General features: G+C 49.2%; 1 protein-coding gene across 1 annotated transcript in view; it reads right to left on the bottom strand.

Moving 5' to 3' along the window:
• Nucleotides 1–17,261, bottom strand: part of LOC125756381 (uncharacterized) — a 47,805-nt gene extending 30,544 nt beyond the window's left edge. Inside the window, exon 1 of the mRNA XM_049411061.1 lies at nt 14,578–17,261. Within this exon, the coding sequence (XP_049267018.1) occupies nt 14,578–17,261 (2,684 nt within the window). The remainder of the gene's footprint in view (nt 1–14,577) is intronic.
• Between the last annotated feature and the right edge of the window lie 4,229 nt (nt 17,262–21,490).

Genomic DNA, 21,490 nt, shown 5'->3' with positions numbered 1-21,490 from the left:
TAAATGCAGGCATGTTCAGTCGAACACCTTGTAGCTGCATCTCGTCTGTCAATGCGAAGCCACGGTCTGCCATGACAACATCACCGTACAGCAGGAAGTCGCTGATTCCACTGTCATTCGTGTCCGAGGCACGCCCTCCATAAGCTTTTGAGACACATAATGAACCCATTTGGGGCGATAGCGACAAGTAACTTTACACTATTGTGCGCTTTGTAACTGCTGAATGTCTGCGCCCTAGCCATTAGCTTTTTGAGGCGCTGCAAGAACACCTCGGTGCATACCTACAAAGTCTCCCGGATTACCTGGGAGACTCCCGGATTTTGAACGTTTCTCCCGGTTGTGCGGATCATAGGAAAATCTCCCGAAAATCCAGTTTGCCCCGCACGTCCAGTGCTTTGTCTGGCCACATGAGCAAAGTTGTCTGGCCGCGTAGTAGAAAGGATTCTTCTTTTTTTTTTAACGATAGAAGGTTCAACTCAGTTTCATTGCGCATGAAGTAGCTGTGCACTTTGCGCCGCAGTCCAGCACTTAAAAGGGTAGCCGTTACCGATATTTCTCGAGATAGTGCGTTCGCCAGCGCTCGCGACCGTCCCCGTCTCAACGGCGCCCCTTGTGGTCCCTTGCCTGACGAAATATCTGGTAAGCAAGCGACGACAGGCCTCGCACGCGGAGCGATGTTATCGCATGTGCCCTTCGCGCGACGGTGACGGCCGGGTCGTTTCATCTCTGCTTCAACCGCGTTCGTCTCTAGCGCTAGCGCGCTTTTACTTGCACGTGAAACAGACGATGCGTAAGCGATGTTATCGGTTTGGACTCTGTACAGATCAGCTGCGACCGCAAAATCTCGCTGACAGTGTCCATATAATTGCTGTCGCAGTACCCCCACCTCCCGCCCCCCCGCTGAGCATATCTCCCGGATTCCGTTTCTCCAAACTTGGCAGGTATGTCGGTGCAATAAACAATGCAAGTTGTGTCGCCGTGGCCATTTTCCAAAAAGGACTGTGGAATGCTGTTCTGAATGAGCGTTTTTGGCAGCCAGATCACAACGTGCTTCATAATTCTGCTAAGCAGTTTGAGCAGGTATGACACCTGGTTGCATACACAGGACGCAGAGATCTTGAATATTCGTGCAAAATGTCCATACAAGAGCCCCAGGCGAAGCCTCATAATACACATTAACAGCTGGTCGGCACGTATACGGACACTTGGCTTCTTCGCCAAGGCTGAAACTGCTTTTACAAGTTCCCCAAAAACTTGTCTCAGATAGACCGGTGTAGAATACAATATGGTCCCTGGAAAGCGATTCCGAAACGGATTTCCCTTTGAACCCGATGGGTAAGTGCTGAACATAAGTATGGTCATCATGTGGGCTGTCCTCCCACTGTGTCGACTGGTTACGTGTTTGCACCTGTAAGTAAAAGTGCATAGATTTCAAAATCCCGACAGCTCATCATTTATAATGAAGAGTTGGCATGGACTACAGTGTCAACTGTATGATAACTTTTTACCATGCCGGTGCCACTGTGCTTGTGTATACCACACAATGCAACACCTACATGTTACTTGCATTTTAAAAATGATCAAGTTTGTGTGTACGAAGCCAAGTGCAAAATCGTGTGAGTTGAACTATGAAAGTTGCACATGCTGCCTGCTCACATAAATGTTCTCAACTTGAAGTGTTTGGCATGTATATGTGAGAGCAAAGTAAATGCGCTAGTTAGCAATCAGTGACTCTTCTCTGCCATCTGCCTTGTCTTCTTTCATTCTGCTTTTGGCCTTTTCCTCATGCCTAGGGTACGGATCAATTTATTGCTCAATAAAACAAAGCGTTTCAATGCCACCACCCATCTTTGCCCCACACCATGTGTAGCAAAGCTTTCGGTTGTATCATACAACACATGGCAAGTTTTCTAGTTCCACATTTCATATGGTACAGTACCTTGGACATTGCTTCTGTCGTTAACCGACACTGGAGCATTCTGACATTGCTGTTTTTACTTTGTGTTGCCCTTTTATCAGTGTAGCCTGCTGTACAAGGTCAACAATTCTAAAAGCAAGCCCATCAATGCGCCATTAAGCTTAGATGCACTACCATCAGGGCATCTTGTGCACCGTGCTCCAGTGGTATCACAATAGAAATGTGTATTAAGACTAGGACAATAATTTCAAGCATAAAGCAACTACACTCTGTTAGAAGTCCAGAGCACTGCGACTTATCACTGTCAAAGGACCCCCCCCCGTTTAGCCACTGGTGTCGCTGCTGCGTCAACGTGACGTCACGGCCGACTGCTTTGCACCTACTTCAACCCAAGCTTCCGTGAGTGTGTCCGCACAGTAAAGTAGTTCCTCTGGAAGCCTTTATTTTGAGCGAAGGTAAACTTTATTTTGATTTCTTTTATTTCTATGTTAGAATACAACATGTGAAAGAGTTTATTCGTCAGACGGAGTAGTAAATTACAGTTTTATTGCTGACTGTGATTACTGATGTCATCAACGAGAAACAAGCAAGCACCTATGGCCACCTGTCGCAGTCACTGGTGTGACAACAAGCGTGCGAAGCAACGTACACCACTGACACAGGACGGACATAACGGCAGAACGCGCGACACTTGACGCTCGAGAAAAAACAGCCGCAGGGAATGATCACGACCGCTTTGTATCACACAGGGTATTGAAACGCCGATCAACGGCGCAGACATCAGTGGCTGCTTCCAGGCAGAACCGAGTGCTTACGCAGTAGGCGAAACATCACGGCAATTGTCGTTACCTAACACTGCACACAACGCACAAACGAGTCTTTTCGTGGAATCCATATTTGGATGAGAATGAACGGCACAAAAGTCTGCTTGTGAGAGCGCGATCTCTCTGACGACGCCGATGGATTTTCATGAACAGCGCAGACGGCCATTTTGGTTGGTGTCCGTGAGCGTGGCGTGAAGGCAGTCCACCGCGACATCACGACGACATGGCGATGCCATAGGCTGGAGTGGGTCCTTTGACGGCGAAAAGCCGCACTGCTCTTGACTTGTAACCAAGTATAACTCAAGATCACTTTCTGCGGTCTGATCTTAGGTTGCACCCGGGTACATTCAATTTTATGCATTGGCTGAGAGAATGTACACATTTTGTTTTTCTAGTTTTGCCTTGTGTAGGCCGTCCAGGAGGGGCGCGTCGTGTACCTCTGGTCAAGCCAGCTTGGCACCTGGCTAGGCTTGTGGGCTGCACCTTTATTTTCCTCCCTTTTCTCCTGCTTGCTGCACAAACAGTCTTCAATGCAAGCATAGCAGTGCAAGCAGCACTGCTTGTGGGGACCTTTTTTAATTCACCTATCGTGGCATCCAGGAGGCCAGAATAGGAGGTGTCGCCTTCTGCAAGCCGATAGAGTGGGCGCAGCTCCTCCTCATATTCACTGTGTTTGGTCTCAAGATCCTGCAAAAGGTGTTTGTTGAACCGTGGATTTATATTCGCCATTTTTAAACACAAACATGCAGCAAGGTCAATCTAAATAGGTCGCGAAAGTTGGAACGAAAAGTGGTCGGAAACCTATTGCGACAAACATCAACACCCGCGTGACTATTAAAGCGCGACTAGGTGAGGGGGGACAAATAATGAAAACAAAAAATTAATTAAACGTTTATTTTCATTAGTTTTAATTTTATTTGTCACGAATTAAATTAGATTACTTTAATCAAACTTTAGTCTTGGGTATGTGGTTGAGTGGCCAATTTATTTCGTTTATTTTCAGAAACAGCGGGCACATGCAAGCAGTCTGGTAACATGGGCCAACGGTTTTGCGCATTTTCAGATGCAAATGGCGTCGCTCGTTTTTGTGCAGTAAGTTTGTGCCTGTCGTCCGTAGGTGATTTCCTCGCATAAGAGTTGTTTTCTAGTCGTAGTACTTTGCAGATGGTAATATAGCCCATCGCAGCCATCGGGAACCGTTTCAGCGACTGTGTTTTGCCAGCGCACGGCCGGCGTGCTGTCGCCTTTCGGGACGATGAGTCCGCCACGCTACGCGAAGAAGCGCTGCGCTGTCTACGGATGCAAGAGCAACACTTTAACGCCAGGCAAATCTGTCTTTTTCGTCTTCCCGTTATCTTGCAGGCTTCCATTATGGAGCCGTCATAGTGATAAGAAAAAGAACGTACAGCTATAAAAAAAGTAAGAAGCGGCGCCCTGTCAAAAAATTTCATAATTTCGCGCACATCGCGTTAAAACGTGACGTCATTACCGCTTCCGGTTGTGACGTCATCTTTTTCTTTTTTTTTTTTTAATTGTTTGTCCCCTCCTCACATAGATGGCGACTGTTGCAACAACTAGCCACCGGCTTGACACGTGGGCTTCTACGGAAGTTACGCTACCAGTTTACATACCTTGCATGCAGTATCTGAAAACCTTGAATGAATGCGGGGTATACCATACCACGTAGACAAATGTTAAATGAACCAAACGCTGATAAAAACACAAGTAAACAGGATTGATTGTTCTGTTCACTGTTTCAACCTTGGCCATCTCTCCATTAAGCGCCGATTTATCTGTATCAACACGGTATCGACTAACTAATTCAGCGCCAATCAAGCTTATAGCACCTGTTACATTAAACATAACAGCTATTTCCAAGATGTAATAATCTATTTGGCTATCCGAATAAGGCAAAAGTTCAGGGAAAGATGGAAACTTGAACTTCTCTCCTCCACTTGTTTTGGTTGGGGGAGAGGGCACAAAGCATACACATACATGCACTAAGGCAGGCAGTTGCTGCCTTGAAGACAAGTTTTCATATGTAAAAATGTACGGTACTCATGGATTTAAATGCAAAAATTTAGGGCCCAGTAATGCACATACTTTCATTTCCAGTGTCTACAGCTCACGCATATCGGAATAATTCTGACTTGAATTCTTACGTCAGAGCCAACATTACCTTTAGTGGCCATATTTGCAGCGACATGATGTGATTATCATGAACAGCTGCTCATGGCAGTCATTCTACTAAAAAACACTTGTGTTTCAATTCATGAGTACTGTATTTACGATTCACTAATATTTAAATGCGAAAGTCTGAAGGGGTAGTGACAACGATATTTGAAGTTGAATTTACCCTGCCATACAAATCTCCTGTTTGCAGTGACGACTCTGAGCAATTGTGAAGCTCGCTGCACGCCTTGGCCTTGGCATGAAGACAAGGCCTTTGCTAGGCCTCGTATCCAACAAGGCCTTCCGCCGTCCCAGGTGATGGCGGCAATCAGGTACCCGTTGTCCCGCACGCCCACACACTCGCTAAACGCGGATATTTTGTTTTGACATAAAAGTCCATTTTCACTTGGCGCACCTACCGACATCGCCACTAGCGTTACGTCAGGCTACAGTACGAATTCTGGTGACTTCACGCACCACTATGTCTAGTTGGGATGACGTCAGATACCAAAACATGCACAATGGTCGCTTTTGCACCACCAACAGAGCCACGGAGTGTAGTGGCCATGGAAACGTCACGATACCTTGCATGAACATGCGAAGAGAAGCTCAGATCATGTCGTAACATTGGAGGGGCTATTTTGTAAGTGTTCTGTCACAGAACGGAGTCTGGCACGGAACGAAACGTCACAAGAGCACAAGAGGGAGCAAACAGCCAATAGGCAAGCTGAGGGAATTCACAAATGTTTTTAGCGCATGAAGAAATATAGAATTATTATAGTTGAACTTCAATATTGGCAGGTAATGTACGTTTTTCAAAGCTTGAAGTTAAAGAGCGCGATGACTTCAACAATTTGTTTGTGTTAATGTCTTGAGTGGACGCTAGGTGTGTCGCAGTTTGACAAATCATTCGATGGTGACTATCGCCACGGGATTGGAATAAGCCAGACACAAAGCAGGCTAATGCGATTCTCTGGCCCCAGTGCTTACGTTTCGATCCAATCCAAGTCGTCTGGAGACCGTTTTGTATCCGTTCTATCGACAGAACGGGCCCTCCGTTCATTCTGTGCCCGTTCTGTGGCTATTCTCGCGCCTTGACAGTCATACGAGCCTCGACCAATCACTCGCGGCTCGCTCTCGTCCTCTCGTGACGTTTCGTTTCGTCCCGCCTCCGTTCTGTGACAGAATGCTTACAAAATAACACCCCAGGGTGTAGGAATCTAAGCTACCTTTTAAAACCGTGCTGTAATTTTCCAGGGTGCACTCACACTTACGAGTACATTTTCCAGGCTCTTGAAGGCTCTGACTTTCATTTGAAGCAATAAAACGACAGCTGAAAGTTTTATTAATGTCAGCATCCTTTTCAGTGGATCCCGAAGAACTTGACTCATTGCAAGAATATCTGGACATGCGTACCAAAGTGCTGCAGTGCTGTCAAAGTTTAGCTGTCGCTAAGTTACTTATATGTAAAAGTTAGCTACGGCACTAAAAGCTAATGTGTATTAGTCACTATGAAACAGCTTCAAGGTACTCTGAAGGTACTCTGAACACATGCTTTTTATTCTTGCATACATTAGCAAACAAAACAGGTTATTGAGCAGTCAAATTGTGTACGCGAGGTTCTTGATGCAGGACTGAAAGACATTCAGTTTGCAATTGAAATTCAAGCACTTCTGTTGAGGTGCTTGACGTTGCTTCATTTTGGCATGTAATAGATTCTTTTTTCTTTGATTCGTTGCCCTCGGAAAAAAAAATTCTTCTAGAAGACGACTTCCGAGGGCCAGCTCAGCCAACTGTCTACAGTCGTGCGGGTTCAGTAATGGGCTATTTGGAAATAATCCTCCAAATTCTTTTTGTACAATTGCCTGGTGTTTACAGAAACAGCCTTGGTCGCCCACCCGGCAACTATACATTCCCACGTTAGCATTAACTTCATACATCGTGCTTCTTGAGCTGCTGGGCACGCTGTATATGTCTTGTCCATGCTGGACAATTGCATCAGCTTCAGTTAGATCACTAGCTGACTTGGCCAGCAAATTGCCAAACTGTATTCGGTGCAATGGCTCCCTCTGATAAACGTGACGCTGCAGTCGTGTGCGGAAATACTTTTCCCACTCTCTGATGATGTACTCAGTCAGTGGCACAGCATTGTAGGCTTTAGTTCAGGAAAGAATTACATCTTTCAGGATTCTGATCGACACCTCGCTGCAATTGTTCGTGTGCTGCCCACGTGTTAGCAGCCCTTGTCAACAGAGTAGCACCCATTCCTGCTGTTGACGAAGAAACGCATCCAATCGTTGAATGTATGCCTTGTGTTCCAGTGCACGAAGCTCTGACACAGCGACCTTCAGACTCTCCTCACCCATTGCTTAGAGGATCTACAAAAGAAACAAATACTTAATCAGTAATATAACGCAAACCTTCTTATCGTTATTGCACATCCCTAAATATACATTAATGCCACAGATGCGTTAATATAAAACAAGCAGTTTGCCTGCTGTTTACTATGAGGTTTGTTAATAACTGCCTGAATGCCATGGAGATAATTAGGTTACAAGAAGAATTATCTTGCACTGGCGAACAGTGATTTAGTCTCATGCTTTTGGCAACACAGAAACTTGTTTTCAGTTGGGAGGATGAATAGTAAGTTTGACGTGTGAAGTTCGAAACGAATAGCGATTTGGTAGAATAATTTCAAATCGAATAGTTCAAATAGTGTCTATCACATATTATTAGGAAAAATAGGCATATTTTGTCATGACGCAACTAACTTGCACAGTACTTTTATGAATTGGAACTAGGCATGTTTGAATGTCACTATTTCGGTTCGAAGTGAAAGCAACTTTGAATAGTAGTAGGATTTGTATAGCAGTAGGGTGCAAGCTATAACTGTTACAATACGTTATGTTTTAAAAATACTGTGCTTAGCGCATATATGCCCTCTTTTAAGCTAAAAAAATAATTGAGGTGAATGTAATCTGTACAGTACTCACGGATTGAAACAGGACAATTTAGGGCTAAGGAATGCACATGTTTTCGCTTCTACCCTCTTCAGTTTGGGTCATATCTGCGTGATTTTGACTTGAATGCGTAGATCAGAGCCAGCATTACCTTTAGGGGCCAGATTCGTCGCGACATGACACGTGGTTATCTCGAGCAATTGCGTGTACAAGTCGTTATACCAAAAAATGTAATGTCGCGTTTGAATCCATGAGTACTGTACATTTAACCTTGAAGTGTGGCTTCGCGGCAGGGCGGATTTCCCCTTGCTCGGTGGTTTCACGCCATAGCACCCCCATGCTGCAGTGAAATCATCTTTACAGTAGGGTTATATGCGCTCAAATATATATATATATATATATATATATATATATATATATATATATATATATATATATTAGTTCAACATGAATACTTCGAAATTTCAAATCTAAATTCGTGTCGATGTGAGAGCTACCTTTGCATTTTGCAGCAGCATAGTCAGCATAGTGCAGCTGCAAGTTTTCTCTGGTCCGAGTAGCTACTACATGGCTGATAGTGAGCGAACCATGGCATGTGAGACGTGGCGTTTAGAAAGTGCAGATTGGCATTATATTGCATGAAATGTAAATATCTGAACTTGTAGTGTGTACTGAAAAAAATGCTAAGAATTAAGATTTATCGCTGCTTTTCCTTTTTTAAATATCCATAGGTGACGGCACTGATCGTTATAAACAATGGACACTGTGTACCATGAGATGTAACTTGTGTATGTTAGTATGCATAACACTAAGCCAACAACGACTTCTGCAAGAACAGTGGACAGTTTAAGCTTTACAACGTGACAATGTTTCACAACCTTCTATAAAGCCGCTCATGAACACAGGTTTACAGCAGAGTGATAGTGCTGTCGGGTTCCAACGGTAAAATGACCATAAGAGAAAAGAGTTGAAAGATTTGAGCCGGACTTCAATCTTAAACATTACCACACAATGTCATGGGACAGGTATATATGAAATTACATTGGCCTTCTGTTTTCAAATACGTGATGTTAAGATAGAATCCATTGTTTTGACTCTACACTGCACAGCAAAACACAGTTTATGGCCTTTACTGCACTGGCACATATTGAAAACTTCTGTTTTACCTTTTGGAATCCTGTGATGAACAAACGTCTATGGTCCATGGGTATGCAGTTTGATGCAGCGGTTAACCATCGCCATTCAGCTTGCAGCACATGAAAGTGACACACCAGTTGGCGAGGAGAAAGGCAGCTTTCATGCAGGGCATCTTTTTCAGGACGGGCATTGTCCGTCATGAAGGCTGCAGATGCCTGCATGCAGTGGAAGTAAATTAATGTAACAAAAAGTTTGAAACAGTGTGAACGTTACGAAAGACACAATGTTAAAGAGACAACAGATGCACATGGTAAACACTCAAAACAGTGATTGTCATGTGCATTTCCAGTATTAAATGTGAAGCATTTCTTTGCCAACTAAAGGCACTTCGACCATTTTTATCTATCTATCTGTCTGTCTGTCCGTCTGTATGCCCGCGGCCGCTGGATGAGAAAGCGCTTTTTCATCGAGCGGCCGTGGTATGTCTATCCATCTACGTCTGGGTGCTCTCGCGGTCGTCTCCTTAACTTGGTATAAGCCAAAATGAGCACAGGAGGGCGATACTGTATGACGAAAACGAATAACAGATCATGAAATAAATATCGTGACAGCTCGCATACGTATATTTTGAACAAAACATAACAAATAAAATGTCAGGGTAAAAGTGATATTCTGAAAATTACCACGAATCGACTCACTGCGGCTTTACAAAAGTTAAATAAAAATATTAACTCAACAACTTCTCTGTGCACGCAGTGATTGACGTTTCTATACAATCTTACCAAAAAATTGTTCACCAAGTTGTTCCCGTGTTGATAAATCCTATCACTGATAAATCTTTAATACTAGCGTCTAATCACGAAGCACGCATAATGTACAACGTGAGGCAAAACCATGAACATGTGCATTGCCTGTTTGTAATTGTTACTTCTGTTTACTCACCTTCGAATGGACGCTTGGAGAGAAATCCTTCATTGCAATTGCTCGCAGCCGCTTAACCTTCCGGTCGACGTCCTTCGGAAATGAAAACGCATGAGCCTTTTGTCCACGGTCATAATTTCCTTTACAGCGGGGTACGCAACAGCGGCCCATGTCGCTGGAAGTGCACGACCACGTTTGGCTCAATGAATATCACAAGAGGAACGTTCTACGGCGGTTCACTTCACGGCACACGAATACATCACTAGCACAAACGCACAATCACGTAGGGTCAATCGCCAACAAATCCACAGCCTAGATGAAAATTCAGAAAAAACGCTCACAAGAAATCGAAAACCTGCGCACCACGTGCAACTTCGCGACGAAAAAATGACCTGCCGAACTGGCCGAGCAGGCGAGGTGAAAGGAGCAAAACGCAGGTGCGGCAGAACAGGTTCTGTTGAGCAGGACAACTAGTGTGACGTAGCGGTGTGGAGAGAGTTGAAGGCGGTGTTGGCGCGACACGCTTCCCGTTCAGCCAGCTCTTCTCTCTCCCCTTTTGTCCCAAGCGAGGGGGCGGCTTTGGCGGATGTGCTCTTGAAGGACGCAACCACAGATTCGCCTTTCTTTCCCTGCGTGAGGGTCTCCCACGTCCCCTTTTCGCGGAGCCGACCCGCGCCCTGCAGCGTGCGAAGTCGCTCTGCGCTTTGCAGTAATCGCAAACGCTAACCACACAACAACACACCGACTCCGCATACCTCATACTAACTCCAAATCTGGTTGGTTTTACCTGAAGATTTTTTTTTCTGTAGAGTTGTGCATGCAAATACAGGAAAGATGTCACAATTTTTGTCTGACGCCATTCTCCCACTAAGCATTCTAAGGCCCGTATTCTGAAACGCTCCTTACCTCAGACCATTTCCTTACCTTACGTGAGGAGCCCTTCATGCCTCCTTATCTTAAGGAGCTCCTTGAGGGAGCCAGCGTATTCTAAAGGCTTCCTTCAACCTTCCTTTCCTAAGGACCGCCTCAGTAACGTAAGGCGCGTGTTTCACAAGTCTGGGATCGAGAGTACGTGTGAAATACGGACTAAACGTCCGTTTTCAAGCAAGAATAAGGAATATTTTTTAGGCATAACGATGAATAATAACGTGTACACTGCTTTTGTGGGAAATACTGACTAAACGTCCGTTTTCAAGCAAGAATTAAGGAACATTTTTTGTGCATAATCATGAATGTGTACACTGCTTTTTCGTGATATGGGTGCACAGCCTTTTCCATTTACTTAACTTTCGCCTGTTGCAGAAGACAAAAACAGGATGGTCGAGCAACCTTGGAGCTCATTGCGTTCATTGATGCATTTCAACGGCCTGTTATGTAGGAGCGAGTAATAAAGATCGTCTAAAGAATTGAAGACGTGGGTGAAATTGATTTTCATAACCGAGCAGAGATAAGCTTGTGAAATCTCCTCACTTTGGTGCAAATTTGACTCGAATGTACTTGTGTCCAAGTAAATTGTTATGTTTACATTCGAAACAAGGGCGCGTCTATCGGGTCGTACATCGCGCCTTCGTCGATTGACCTGTTTCTTTTTTTTTTTTTTTTGCTAAACGAGAAAATCTTACAGCAGCGGTTCCCAGGAACCCAAGTCCTGATAGTATTCATATATATGTGCACTATTTCTTAGTAGTCTTTCAGTGTGGTGCCTCGGAGTTGCATTCTGAGCTGTCACAAATGGTCGGAATATTTGAAGAATGTCGCCCGTCGTCATAACACGTGGTATTCCCTTCTAGGATTCTGTCGGGTTCCTTGACTAGGCTCGATTTCACCCGTGATCATATTTGCTGGACATATAAACTAGGCTCGTACAAGCTCAACTCCGCACAGTAAGTTTGTCAAAAGGTTGATTGTTCGGGCTTGCTTCTACAACGCATTAAAATAGTCATGCTGCCACAGAGTAGGCCCCAGCTTTCAGGCACAGGTCACTCGCCTGCATCACGACGGATTACTAATCTCAGTGGCTGAGATAATTCGCAGAAAAGGAAAGGAGGGTTTTCTGGGCACACATTGCAGCGCATGCGACTGCACCTCTGTGTTCGCTGAGACCAATGTGATTTTCTCTTACCCGGACGACCGCACCTGTCTCATTGTAGAAGCAGCCCGCATGGCATGTGCAGAATGCCATTGTTAGCCTAATCCAAACAAGAACTGCCATTCCTGGAAGACGGCAGCACGAACGGTGTGCGATGCGGGGGCCTACCGTGTCGCATTCCTTGAGTCTGTTCTTTTTTTCTCTATTCCTGTAAAATGCCTTGTCCTCTTCGCGCTGCGCAATCTTAACGAAAAATGTTGACAGCCGTTCGGCCGCACGCTCAAAAACACGCCTGCCAAGCAATTTTCCAACAACGACGAGGATACAATTACAGCGAGCTTGTGCAGAAGTGCAAGGCATCGATCGAAAATCGGACACACTGTCGCTGGCAAAGTACTGCAGAGATGCGCCCTTTCAGTGCAAGTAGCAAGGTAAGGAGGCCTTAAGGTAGCCCTAGAGCTACCTTAACTTGAGGGAGCACCAAGGAGGGCCTCAGTGAGGGAACCTTATGGTACAGTGGCTAGAATAGGGAAGTGTGAAGACCGCGCCGCCTGCGCTGACGCTCTCCACCGATGCCTCGACCGGCGCTGTCTAGGTGGCGCTGGTTGTAGCTTACACGTAGAGTTACTGTATATGCTACCTTACTAAAGGTAGCATATACAGTAACTCTACTTACACGTCGCTCGCTCGGCTCGCTGCAGCGAAGCTGTCATGTCAAGGCAGATTTGTGGCGGATATGGTTTTGTTTGAGCCGTAAATTTTTAGTAGTGTCTCTACTATAATGCAGTGCGTAAGTGCCTCATAAAGAAATGAAATTTGCGGCAGATATTATCAAGCATTGTCACCGTATGGTATGACCGTACGCACAGTATCATAAGTGAAGCTTTACATCGTTCGCAAACATCGCGGCCAGCTAAGCTTGCGACTGCTTGCGATCGTTCCTTGATGCTGAGAAATGTAACCAATTAACATTTTGGAGGGATTGCCATTTCACAAGGTTATAAGCAACCTCAAGAAGCACGAAAAAAATGCTACTATGACACTGATATCAATTTCCTTCATGTTGTTATACAGTATACCTAACATTTTGCATGAGATAGTTTTCAAGAACTTAATTATTCTTGCGTATTCACAGTGGAAATATTTTTCACTTAACAAGTGCACAGAAAATCGGAGAGCATTTTACTCTTCTTACACATTTTATTTGAATTTGGGGGCATCAAAGTAGGGAAGAAAGCTATAGCACACTACAGGGTGATGCGCATCACATCGTTCTTCGAAGCTTGAGGTGCTTTGATCTTTCTCTTGCAGAACTTCTCTGTTTAGAGATTTCGTGAAGAAGTGAAGCCGTGTGAGAACAAAAAACTTGATTATGTTGCTGGTCAGATCTTGCTTGTGTGAGTCGCACGCTATACGGATGGCACGGTCTGCACTGAGTTAAGAAGTTCAACTACAGTGTCCCTTTGGAGCTTATTATAACTGAACCACGATGTGAATGTGTCCTCCAGTTCCTCCACAAATGAAAATAGTTCAGGTGACAGGTACAAAAGCCCTCCAACATCACAGAATGCTGTGAATGACGCAAGATCCTTATCTGCGTTCTCGAGGGATCTGAGCATCTGCTCAAAACAGTCCCGGCATTTGGTTGCCATAACTTTCCTCCGTGCCACATAGCCGGCCAAATAGTACACCAGTCTTCCATCACTGACCTGCACATGATACGCATGGTCAGAAAGGAGAGTCTATGCCTGTAGTACACTTGAAGCATCGTCCAGGTTTCCAGTGTCCAGTAAATTGTCGACATGGATGGCCACTTCATCGCTTCCAACTAATGACGTAAGTGTATCACCTGCACAGTTGCCCGTGTCTGATGCTCTTACCAAATTGTAAAAGCTAAGGGAATTCACGGCAGTAAGGAACTTGGTCGATGTGGGATGATCATTGCACCCGGATATCTGACGAATTATCCCGAATAGCTTTTCGATAGAATCTCGGGGATTGGAACGGCAGCATTCTTTTCCAAAGGCTTGTCTGCTCTTGGTATATTACGCTGCCACTGCTGGAACAAATGGTCGTCGTTCGGGACTCCAAACTATGAAAACTTCTGCTTGCACGATTTGTACCCAGTTGAGCATCTGGGCACAAAACAGTGGCTCTGACGTCTGCTCATGGCGCACACTCCGCAAAAGACATAACGTAAACACGACAAGGCTGTCCGACCAGCAAATGCAGTACGAAAGAACAGCGTAAAAAAGCAAAATAATCACGTCTAACCGGCGAGTTGCAGCGTTGAACAACGTGCGCAGCCTGAAAGCCTGATGATGATGATTCAACTTTTATTAAGCCCAACTGTGTTGGTAGTGCACGCAGGCACCAGACGGGGCGGTTCCCTAGTTTCGGGACCCGTATGTATCTAGCAGCTCCTGGCCCCTGTCCGTCAGCGCAAGCTGAGTCGGTAGGGCGGGGCTGGATAACAAGGTCTCCCATCGCTCAAGGGGTTGGGGATTGGGGGTGTTGGGGGGAAGGGAAGGAGGGGTTTTTTTTAGTTCTGTGCACTCTGTCAAGATGTGCGGCAGGGTGCCATTCTCGCTCTTGCAAAACGGACAGAGCGTGTCGTGTTCCGCAGGGTACATGCGGTTCATCAGTACAGGATGCACAAGCGATCCCGCCTGCGCTCGACGCAGTATCGTCTGTTGTTGCCTGTTCAGTTCGGGGTGCGGCTCTGGCAGTCTGCACCTTTCCTCTCGGTACATCCGGGTAATGTCCCGAAAGCTGGTAACCGGGTGCGGTAGCTCTTCCGGCTCATGCTCGGCCCGGAGTGACATTTCTCGGGCATGATAGTCGGCAATGGTGTTGCCTGCTACCTGCGAGTGAGCCGGGACCCACACGAGCTCTACGGCTCTTCCCGGAGGCTTGCACTTGGATAGAATGGCTCGGGCCGCGGATGAGATTACCCCCCTGCGGAAGCTTCCGTAGGCTGTCTTCGAGTCAGTGACCACGGTGTCCACGCTCGGCTGTGCGAGTGCGAGGGCCACGGCCGCTTCCTCGGCAACTGCGGGGTCTATTGTCTTCAGGGATGCGCTGACGATCAGCCTGTCTTTGGTTGTAACCACCACCGCCGCACGGTCACTGTGTTTTCGGAGCGAGGCGTCCGCGTACAGGACCCTGGGGTTCTCTTCCAGCTTCCGGGCCATGGCTTTGGCCCGTGCGGTGCGCCTCTCGTCGTCCTTGCCCGGCGTCATGTTCCGGGGAAGGGGTTTGGTTTGGATGGTCGTCCTCCAGTCTTCCGGAAGGGCCGCCTTGATGGGTACTGGCTCCATCTGCCATCCTATTTTGCGTAGGACGGCTCGTCCGTGCTCCGTGTGACTGAGCCGGATTCTTTGATTAGAGAGGTGGGCTTCGATGAGCTCCTCCACCGTGTTGTGGGCGCCCATGTCTAGCAGTCTTTGCGTGGACGAGTATATTGGCACGCCCAGTGCTTGCTTCGTTGCCTTGCGAAGCATCGTGTTTAGGGTGTCCCTATTCGCCTTCGTCAGCTGGAGATACGGGGCGGAGTAGGTAACCCGCGACACGACGAACGCGCGTACCAAGCGCATAGCATCGTCCTCTTTCAGGCCTCGGTTTCTGTTAGACACCCTCCGAATCATACCAAGTATCTGATCGGTTGTCGCCTTGAGCTTTGTGACGGCGGCTTGTGCCTTCCCGTCGCTCTGAAGCAGTAGGCCGAGAATCCTAATCTGCTGTGTTGGCTTGATGGCCATTCCGTCGATGGTGATAGTCACGTTAGGCGGCGGCTCCTTCTTGGGTTTTCCCGGTTGAATCATGAGTAGCTCCGATTTCTGGGGAGCGCAGCTCAGTCCACACGACTTGGCGTACTCGTGTACGGTCGTCGCCGCCCGCTGCAAGGCTTCCTCCACCCAGGCATCGGACCCGGCTCGGGCCGTCCACAAAGTGATGTCGTCGGCGTAGAACGCGTGGTCCACACCTTCGATTTGCTTGAGCAGATCGGGCAGGGGCAGGAGGGCCAGATTGAAGAGCAGGGGCGACAAGACCGATCCCTGAGGAGTGCCCCTATCGCCTAGCTCGACTTGGTCCGACTTCTCCTCCCCTATCCTGATGGTAGCCGTTCGGTTTGACAGAAAGTCCTTTATGTAGCCGAATGTCTTGCGGCCACACCTGGTCTTCTTCAAATTATGCAACACGCTCGCGTGGGACACATTGTCAAACGCTCCTTTCAGGTCGAGGGCGAGTATCCCACGCGGTGCGTGCCTCGTTGCCTGCTTGACGACCAGCTCGTGGAGTTGGATCATCACGTCTTGGGTGCTGAGATGTTGCCTGAAGCCGTACATCGTCTCCGGCATCTGATCCGTTTCTTCGAGGTGCTTCTGCAGCCGGCGAAGGACCATGCGCTCCATCACCTTTCCCGCGCAGGACGTGAGAGAGATGGGCCGCATGTTGTCTATCGTGAGGGCCTTGCCGGGCTTTGGAATGAAGCGGACCTCGGCTTCCTTCCATTCCTTTGGCAACCGCGAGCTCTCCCAGGTTTCGTTGATGTGCTCTAGGAGGCCGCGGGCCGCTGCACCGCTCATGTTACCGAGTAGCTTGTAAGTTATGGTGTCCCTGCCGGGTGCACTTCTCTTGTTACTTTCGTCTATCGCTGTCCACAGTTCCGTCATGGTAAACGGCCGGTCCAGCTCTTCATTGTCGGGCCCTTCGTACCTCTCGGGCGCCGGGTATTGGCCCTTCTCTGTGTTTAGGTACTTCGCCTTCAGGTCTTCCAGGAGCCTGCGGCCGTCTCCCTTGTACATGTTCAATACTTTGGTAAGGTTGCGATTGGTCGCAGTTTTGCTACTCAGCGGGTCGATCAGATGCCTCAAGAGGCACCACGTCTTCCGTGCCGAGAGCTTGCCTTGCAGGCCGTCGCAGGTCTTCAGCCAATTTTCCCTGCAAAGCTTGGCCGCGTGCTCGGCGATCTGTTTGTTCAAGACTGCTATGCGCTTGGCCAGCTTTCTGTTGTGTCTCTGACGCTTCCACCGCCGCGTTAACGAGTGCCGGGCCGCCCACATGTTGGTCAGTCTAGCATCCACGTACGGTGTCTGCGACGTCGTTGCGATTTCTTGTGTGAATTTTTGGAGGGCCTTCTTCTGGTCCCTCGCCCATTCTGTGTAGGTCTGTTTTCTTTCAGCTTGTTCCGATTCTTTCTCGGACGCCTCTTCTTGTTCTTGGGTAAACTTTCTCATCTTGTCCCAATCCGTGATCCGCGCCGTCCCCAGTACAGCCCGATATCGGGAGCCTCGGATCGTGATGCCGATCACGCTGTGGTCAGACCCAGGTGACGTTTCTCCAGGTGACGTTTAGTGTGCCCGATGACCATGTCAGGTCTGGCGTAGTGTCCCTCGCGGTACTATTGCCTCTTCTGGTGGTTACGTCCGGCTCGTTCAGGAGGGCCATCTCGTGATCCTCCATTGCTTTGGCCAACGCTTTTCCCCTTTTGGACTGAAACTTATAGCCCCACGTTGTGTGAGGGGCGTTAAAGTCACCGAGGATCAGGAGCGGCCTGCTTCCCGCCAACCCTTTCGCCTGGCTCACGATGCGGTCAAATTCGTACTGCCGTTGTGACGGCCGGCAGTACACGCTCATTACGAATAGATTGCCCGAGCTGCCAATTTCTCTTGCGTGAATTTCGACCAGCGTGTGCTCGCACCCGCCCTGCGCCGTGACATGCTGAGTAGCCGCCACGTTGCTGCGTACGAGCACCGCTGTTCCGTTCTCCGTCGGGTCAGTGTAAGTGACGTACCCCGGGAGTCTTGGTTTCCCGTTTGTTTCTTGTAGAGCAATTATATCGGGCTTATTTCTTGTCCGTCAATGTGTAAAAGTAGTTCCGCTGCTTTATTGCGAATGCCGCGGCAGTTCCATTGGTAAATTACGGTGGTGTCCCCACCGCTCTTCTTATGCTTACTCGGTTTCTGCATCATCCTTTCCGGACGTCTCGAGTCGACCGCGCCTTTTCGCGATCGCTTCTTTGATTCTTTCGACCCGCTCCTTTTTCTTTTTCAGGGACGCGAAGCGGTTCCTCACCGACGTTGAGGCTACTTTTGTCGCTAGGCGCTCGCGCTTCACCGGGTGCGTGTGGAGTTGACTCTCGACAGCTCCGAGGCGGGCATCCATATTGCCTAGCCTTCCGTTAATTTGGGTGATTGCCGCCAGAATGGCCGCCAGCTCCCCTTCTCGCGGGATCTGTGTCGTTGCCGCGGTCGCGGTCTTTGCGGTCGTCGCTTCCTCTCCGCTCGCGCGGTTCTCCTCGGCGTCCATGGCCTCTTGATATTTAATGCCCGTTGCGTGGCCTCAGCCGCTCCAGTCGTACATCCTAGGCGGGGTGAGGGGGAATCCCTCCGTGGCACCTCGCTCAAGCCTCCGGCGTCGTTTGCCGCCATGGTATTGTTTTTGGGTTTTGTATTTGCCGAGCTGCCGTTACTCACTAGCGTTTCGATCTTGTTCATAAGCGCCCGTATTTGGGCGTTCTGCTCCTTGATCTGAGCGTTTTGGCGCTCAATGATCCTCTTAAGCTCTGTCACTTCGCTAGGGTCCCTTTGCGGATTCGCTTGTGAGTTAAGGGGTTGGGAGGGGGTGAGGGGTAGGGATTCGGTTTCACTAGTTCGAGCGAGGGGAGACCTGTGGTCCAGCCCACCTTTTTTTCGGCGATCCCTCGGTGCTGGGTTGACTCGTTCCGGGACTTCGAACTGGCCCGGGACTCCGAGGCGGTCCTATTCGTCGTCTCCCAGCGGCGGTTGCCGCCGCCTTTGCCGCTCCCGGATCGTGGCTTCGATCGGGAGCGGCTCTGGCGGCCGTTTCCGCCGCCACTGTTGCTGCTGCGATCCGGCGTTTGTGACCGGTCCCGTTGTTTGGAGGAGCTACGTCGGGGTCCACCTGCAGGACCTCTTTCTTCTCGGTTTCCTCTTTCGGCGTCGTCTTCTTCCTTCGCTCGGCGCCGCTCCCAGCGTCGCCGGCGGACAATGTAAGGCATCTTGAAGCGGGCCTTGCAGGCCCTGTCCGCGGTCAGGTGGTTGCCTCCGCACAGGCCACACTTCGGGATGCATCCGTGGTCTTCGGTGGGGTTGGAGATTCCACACCCTCGGCAGAGCTTATTCGAAGGATCCGGGCACACGTCCATTCTGTGGCCCATTCTTCCGCACGCATAGCATACGTCGATTTGTTTTCTGTGCAACGTGCACTCTGTGAGCAGGTTGCCGTATCTCACGTAGTTGGGTACTTTGTGCCCTTCGAAAGCAATGACGACCGATCGGGTCTTACCGATTCGGTTTGCCTGTAGGGCCGTTGGGTTATGCTTGTGCACAACGTTGTCCTGAATCTCTTGGGCCGTATCCTCGAGTGGGATGCCCCTTATGACGCCCTTCACCGTGCCGTGCGGGGCCGCTTCGTAAGTACTAACTTCGTGCGCCGTGCCGCGTATATCAATTCTTCCTACGGCAGCGTAGCGGTCGGCGTGCTCTCTCTTGGAGGTGCTCACCACGACGATATTCTGCTGGAGGTTCAGGCACACGACGTCTTCATTTGCTTCGTTTGCGGGGATCTGTGCCGCCGCCGCAATTGCACGACTTAGTTCAACGCGGGTCACATCGCTCACGTGGAGCCCGCCTCTTGGTCGCAACACGATCTTTATGTCGCCGCGCGGCAAATCTGGCATGCGCGCGCCCTTCAGCAATTTGCCTTTGTTTATACGTTTCGCCCTTGAGGGACGTGTATCGCTGCCCGTGGCGCCATCGCCAAGGTTGTTGCTCCGGCTGTTGACATCTGCCGTGGCCTCGGTGCCCTCTTGGCTCGTTCGAAGTACGGGGTTTAGGCTTGGCTTGCCCGCGCCTTTGAGCCTGACTCTCTCGCCGGCAGTTTTCCAGCCTTGCGATCTTGTGCACTCGTCCGGCTGAATGTCGAAGCCATCCACCTCTACACGCATAGCGGTAGTCATTTTAGGTCAATGCTCGCTGGCGTAGTCACCGAAAGTTCGATTTTCGCTGGCGGCTTCACCGAGGCTCGGGCTAGGCCTACCGCTCCCCCGGCCAAAGCCGAAGTCGACGTTAGGCCCAGCGACAGGCGCTCCTCGAGGGCACAAAAACGTCCTCTAAATTCGAGAGAAGTGGTCCCCTACCTCGTAATTTGGGTTCCCGGTGGTCCACACAACTTCATACATCCGGTCGATGCACTTTCATTAAGGTGCGACTCACTTAATCGGCACAATTAGTGAAAAAAAGAACGGAGCGGAGGAAACGTGCGGCTGCGCTCGACGCCACCGCCAGGGGGCTCCTTCTGAAAGCCTGACGTGTGTACGACAGCGCGCGCCACCTAGCGGAAAAATCGCAAGGCGGCGTCACTATCTCCCATTGCAGCCGCTTGACGGTGATCACACTTCTAGTATTCTATTTTTTATAGCCACTGTACTTATGGCGTATTCGGTTGGGCGATTTTGAGCGCTCTAGAGCGCTCTGAAAAGTGGTCGCGCGTTCGGTTGGCAAAATCCGAGCGCTCGAACTACCTTCGGTTGGTTCTTTCGGAGCGCCAGCCTCCGACTCGGAGCGCTCCCGACCGCTCTGACTTCGAAGTGAGAGCGTGGTGCGATCTGGCCGGGAGGGGGGCTCACGTGGCACTAGACGCCGCGTTTACCGGCAGGTGACAGGGTGACAGCGCGAGCGCGCATTTCAGAAGGGAAGAGAATCGGACGCGTAAAACTTCGTACACGTGTGTTGAATTGTGTTCGTGGCGTTTTTGAGCGTTTGTGTGGTGAGTTCACATGTACCAAGCCATAACTGCACCATATCGAAAAGGAGGCGGCTACTGAAGGCGGACTAAACGTAAATGGTGTTACAGCAGCTCGCAGACGAATGCCTTCACATCGATGACGCCGAGCAACTTAATAGCGTATGCTAACGCATTACATGCGAGTACAAAGCTTAATCGTGTTGGCAAAAACAAGCGCTCTATGCCGAGCTCGCGTGTGATCGTGAACGGCGTAGGCGACGGCCGGCGTCCACCATGCTAGGCCTACCTCTCGGAATCGTGAGTGACGGCGAGCTGTTGCGATGTGCTCGTCGTTCGCGAAGGCGTAGTTGTAGTGATTATTTTCTTATATAACGAAGCGTGACAGTGCAAAATTGTTTGTTTTCTGCTTTATTACGAGGATACGAAGTCCTCCAAGTGTGCATGCCGAGGCGCCCTATGTGGGCGGAGCCTACGGCTGATCGCTCGTTCGCCCCGTGTGTGCTGAATCGCCATGCGCCGCATGCCGGACATCCGACGCCGCACGCCGGATCGGAGGCAAAATAGTACCATCCGTCTCGCCCTTAAACCAGCAGCTCAGACGATGACGCCAGCTCGGATGGTCGACCACATTTGTCGATGTTTACCCGGCGGCTTCCCGCGCTGGTTGCACGGTGGCGCTACAGGCGCGCTGCTCTGA

Source organism: Rhipicephalus sanguineus, chromosome 11, assembly GCF_013339695.2.
Source record: "Rhipicephalus sanguineus isolate Rsan-2018 chromosome 11, BIME_Rsan_1.4, whole genome shotgun sequence".
Taxonomy (NCBI): domain Eukaryota; kingdom Metazoa; phylum Arthropoda; class Arachnida; order Ixodida; family Ixodidae; genus Rhipicephalus; species Rhipicephalus sanguineus.
Note: the sequence above shows the minus strand (reverse complement) of the source record. Positions and strands in the feature narration are given on the sequence as shown.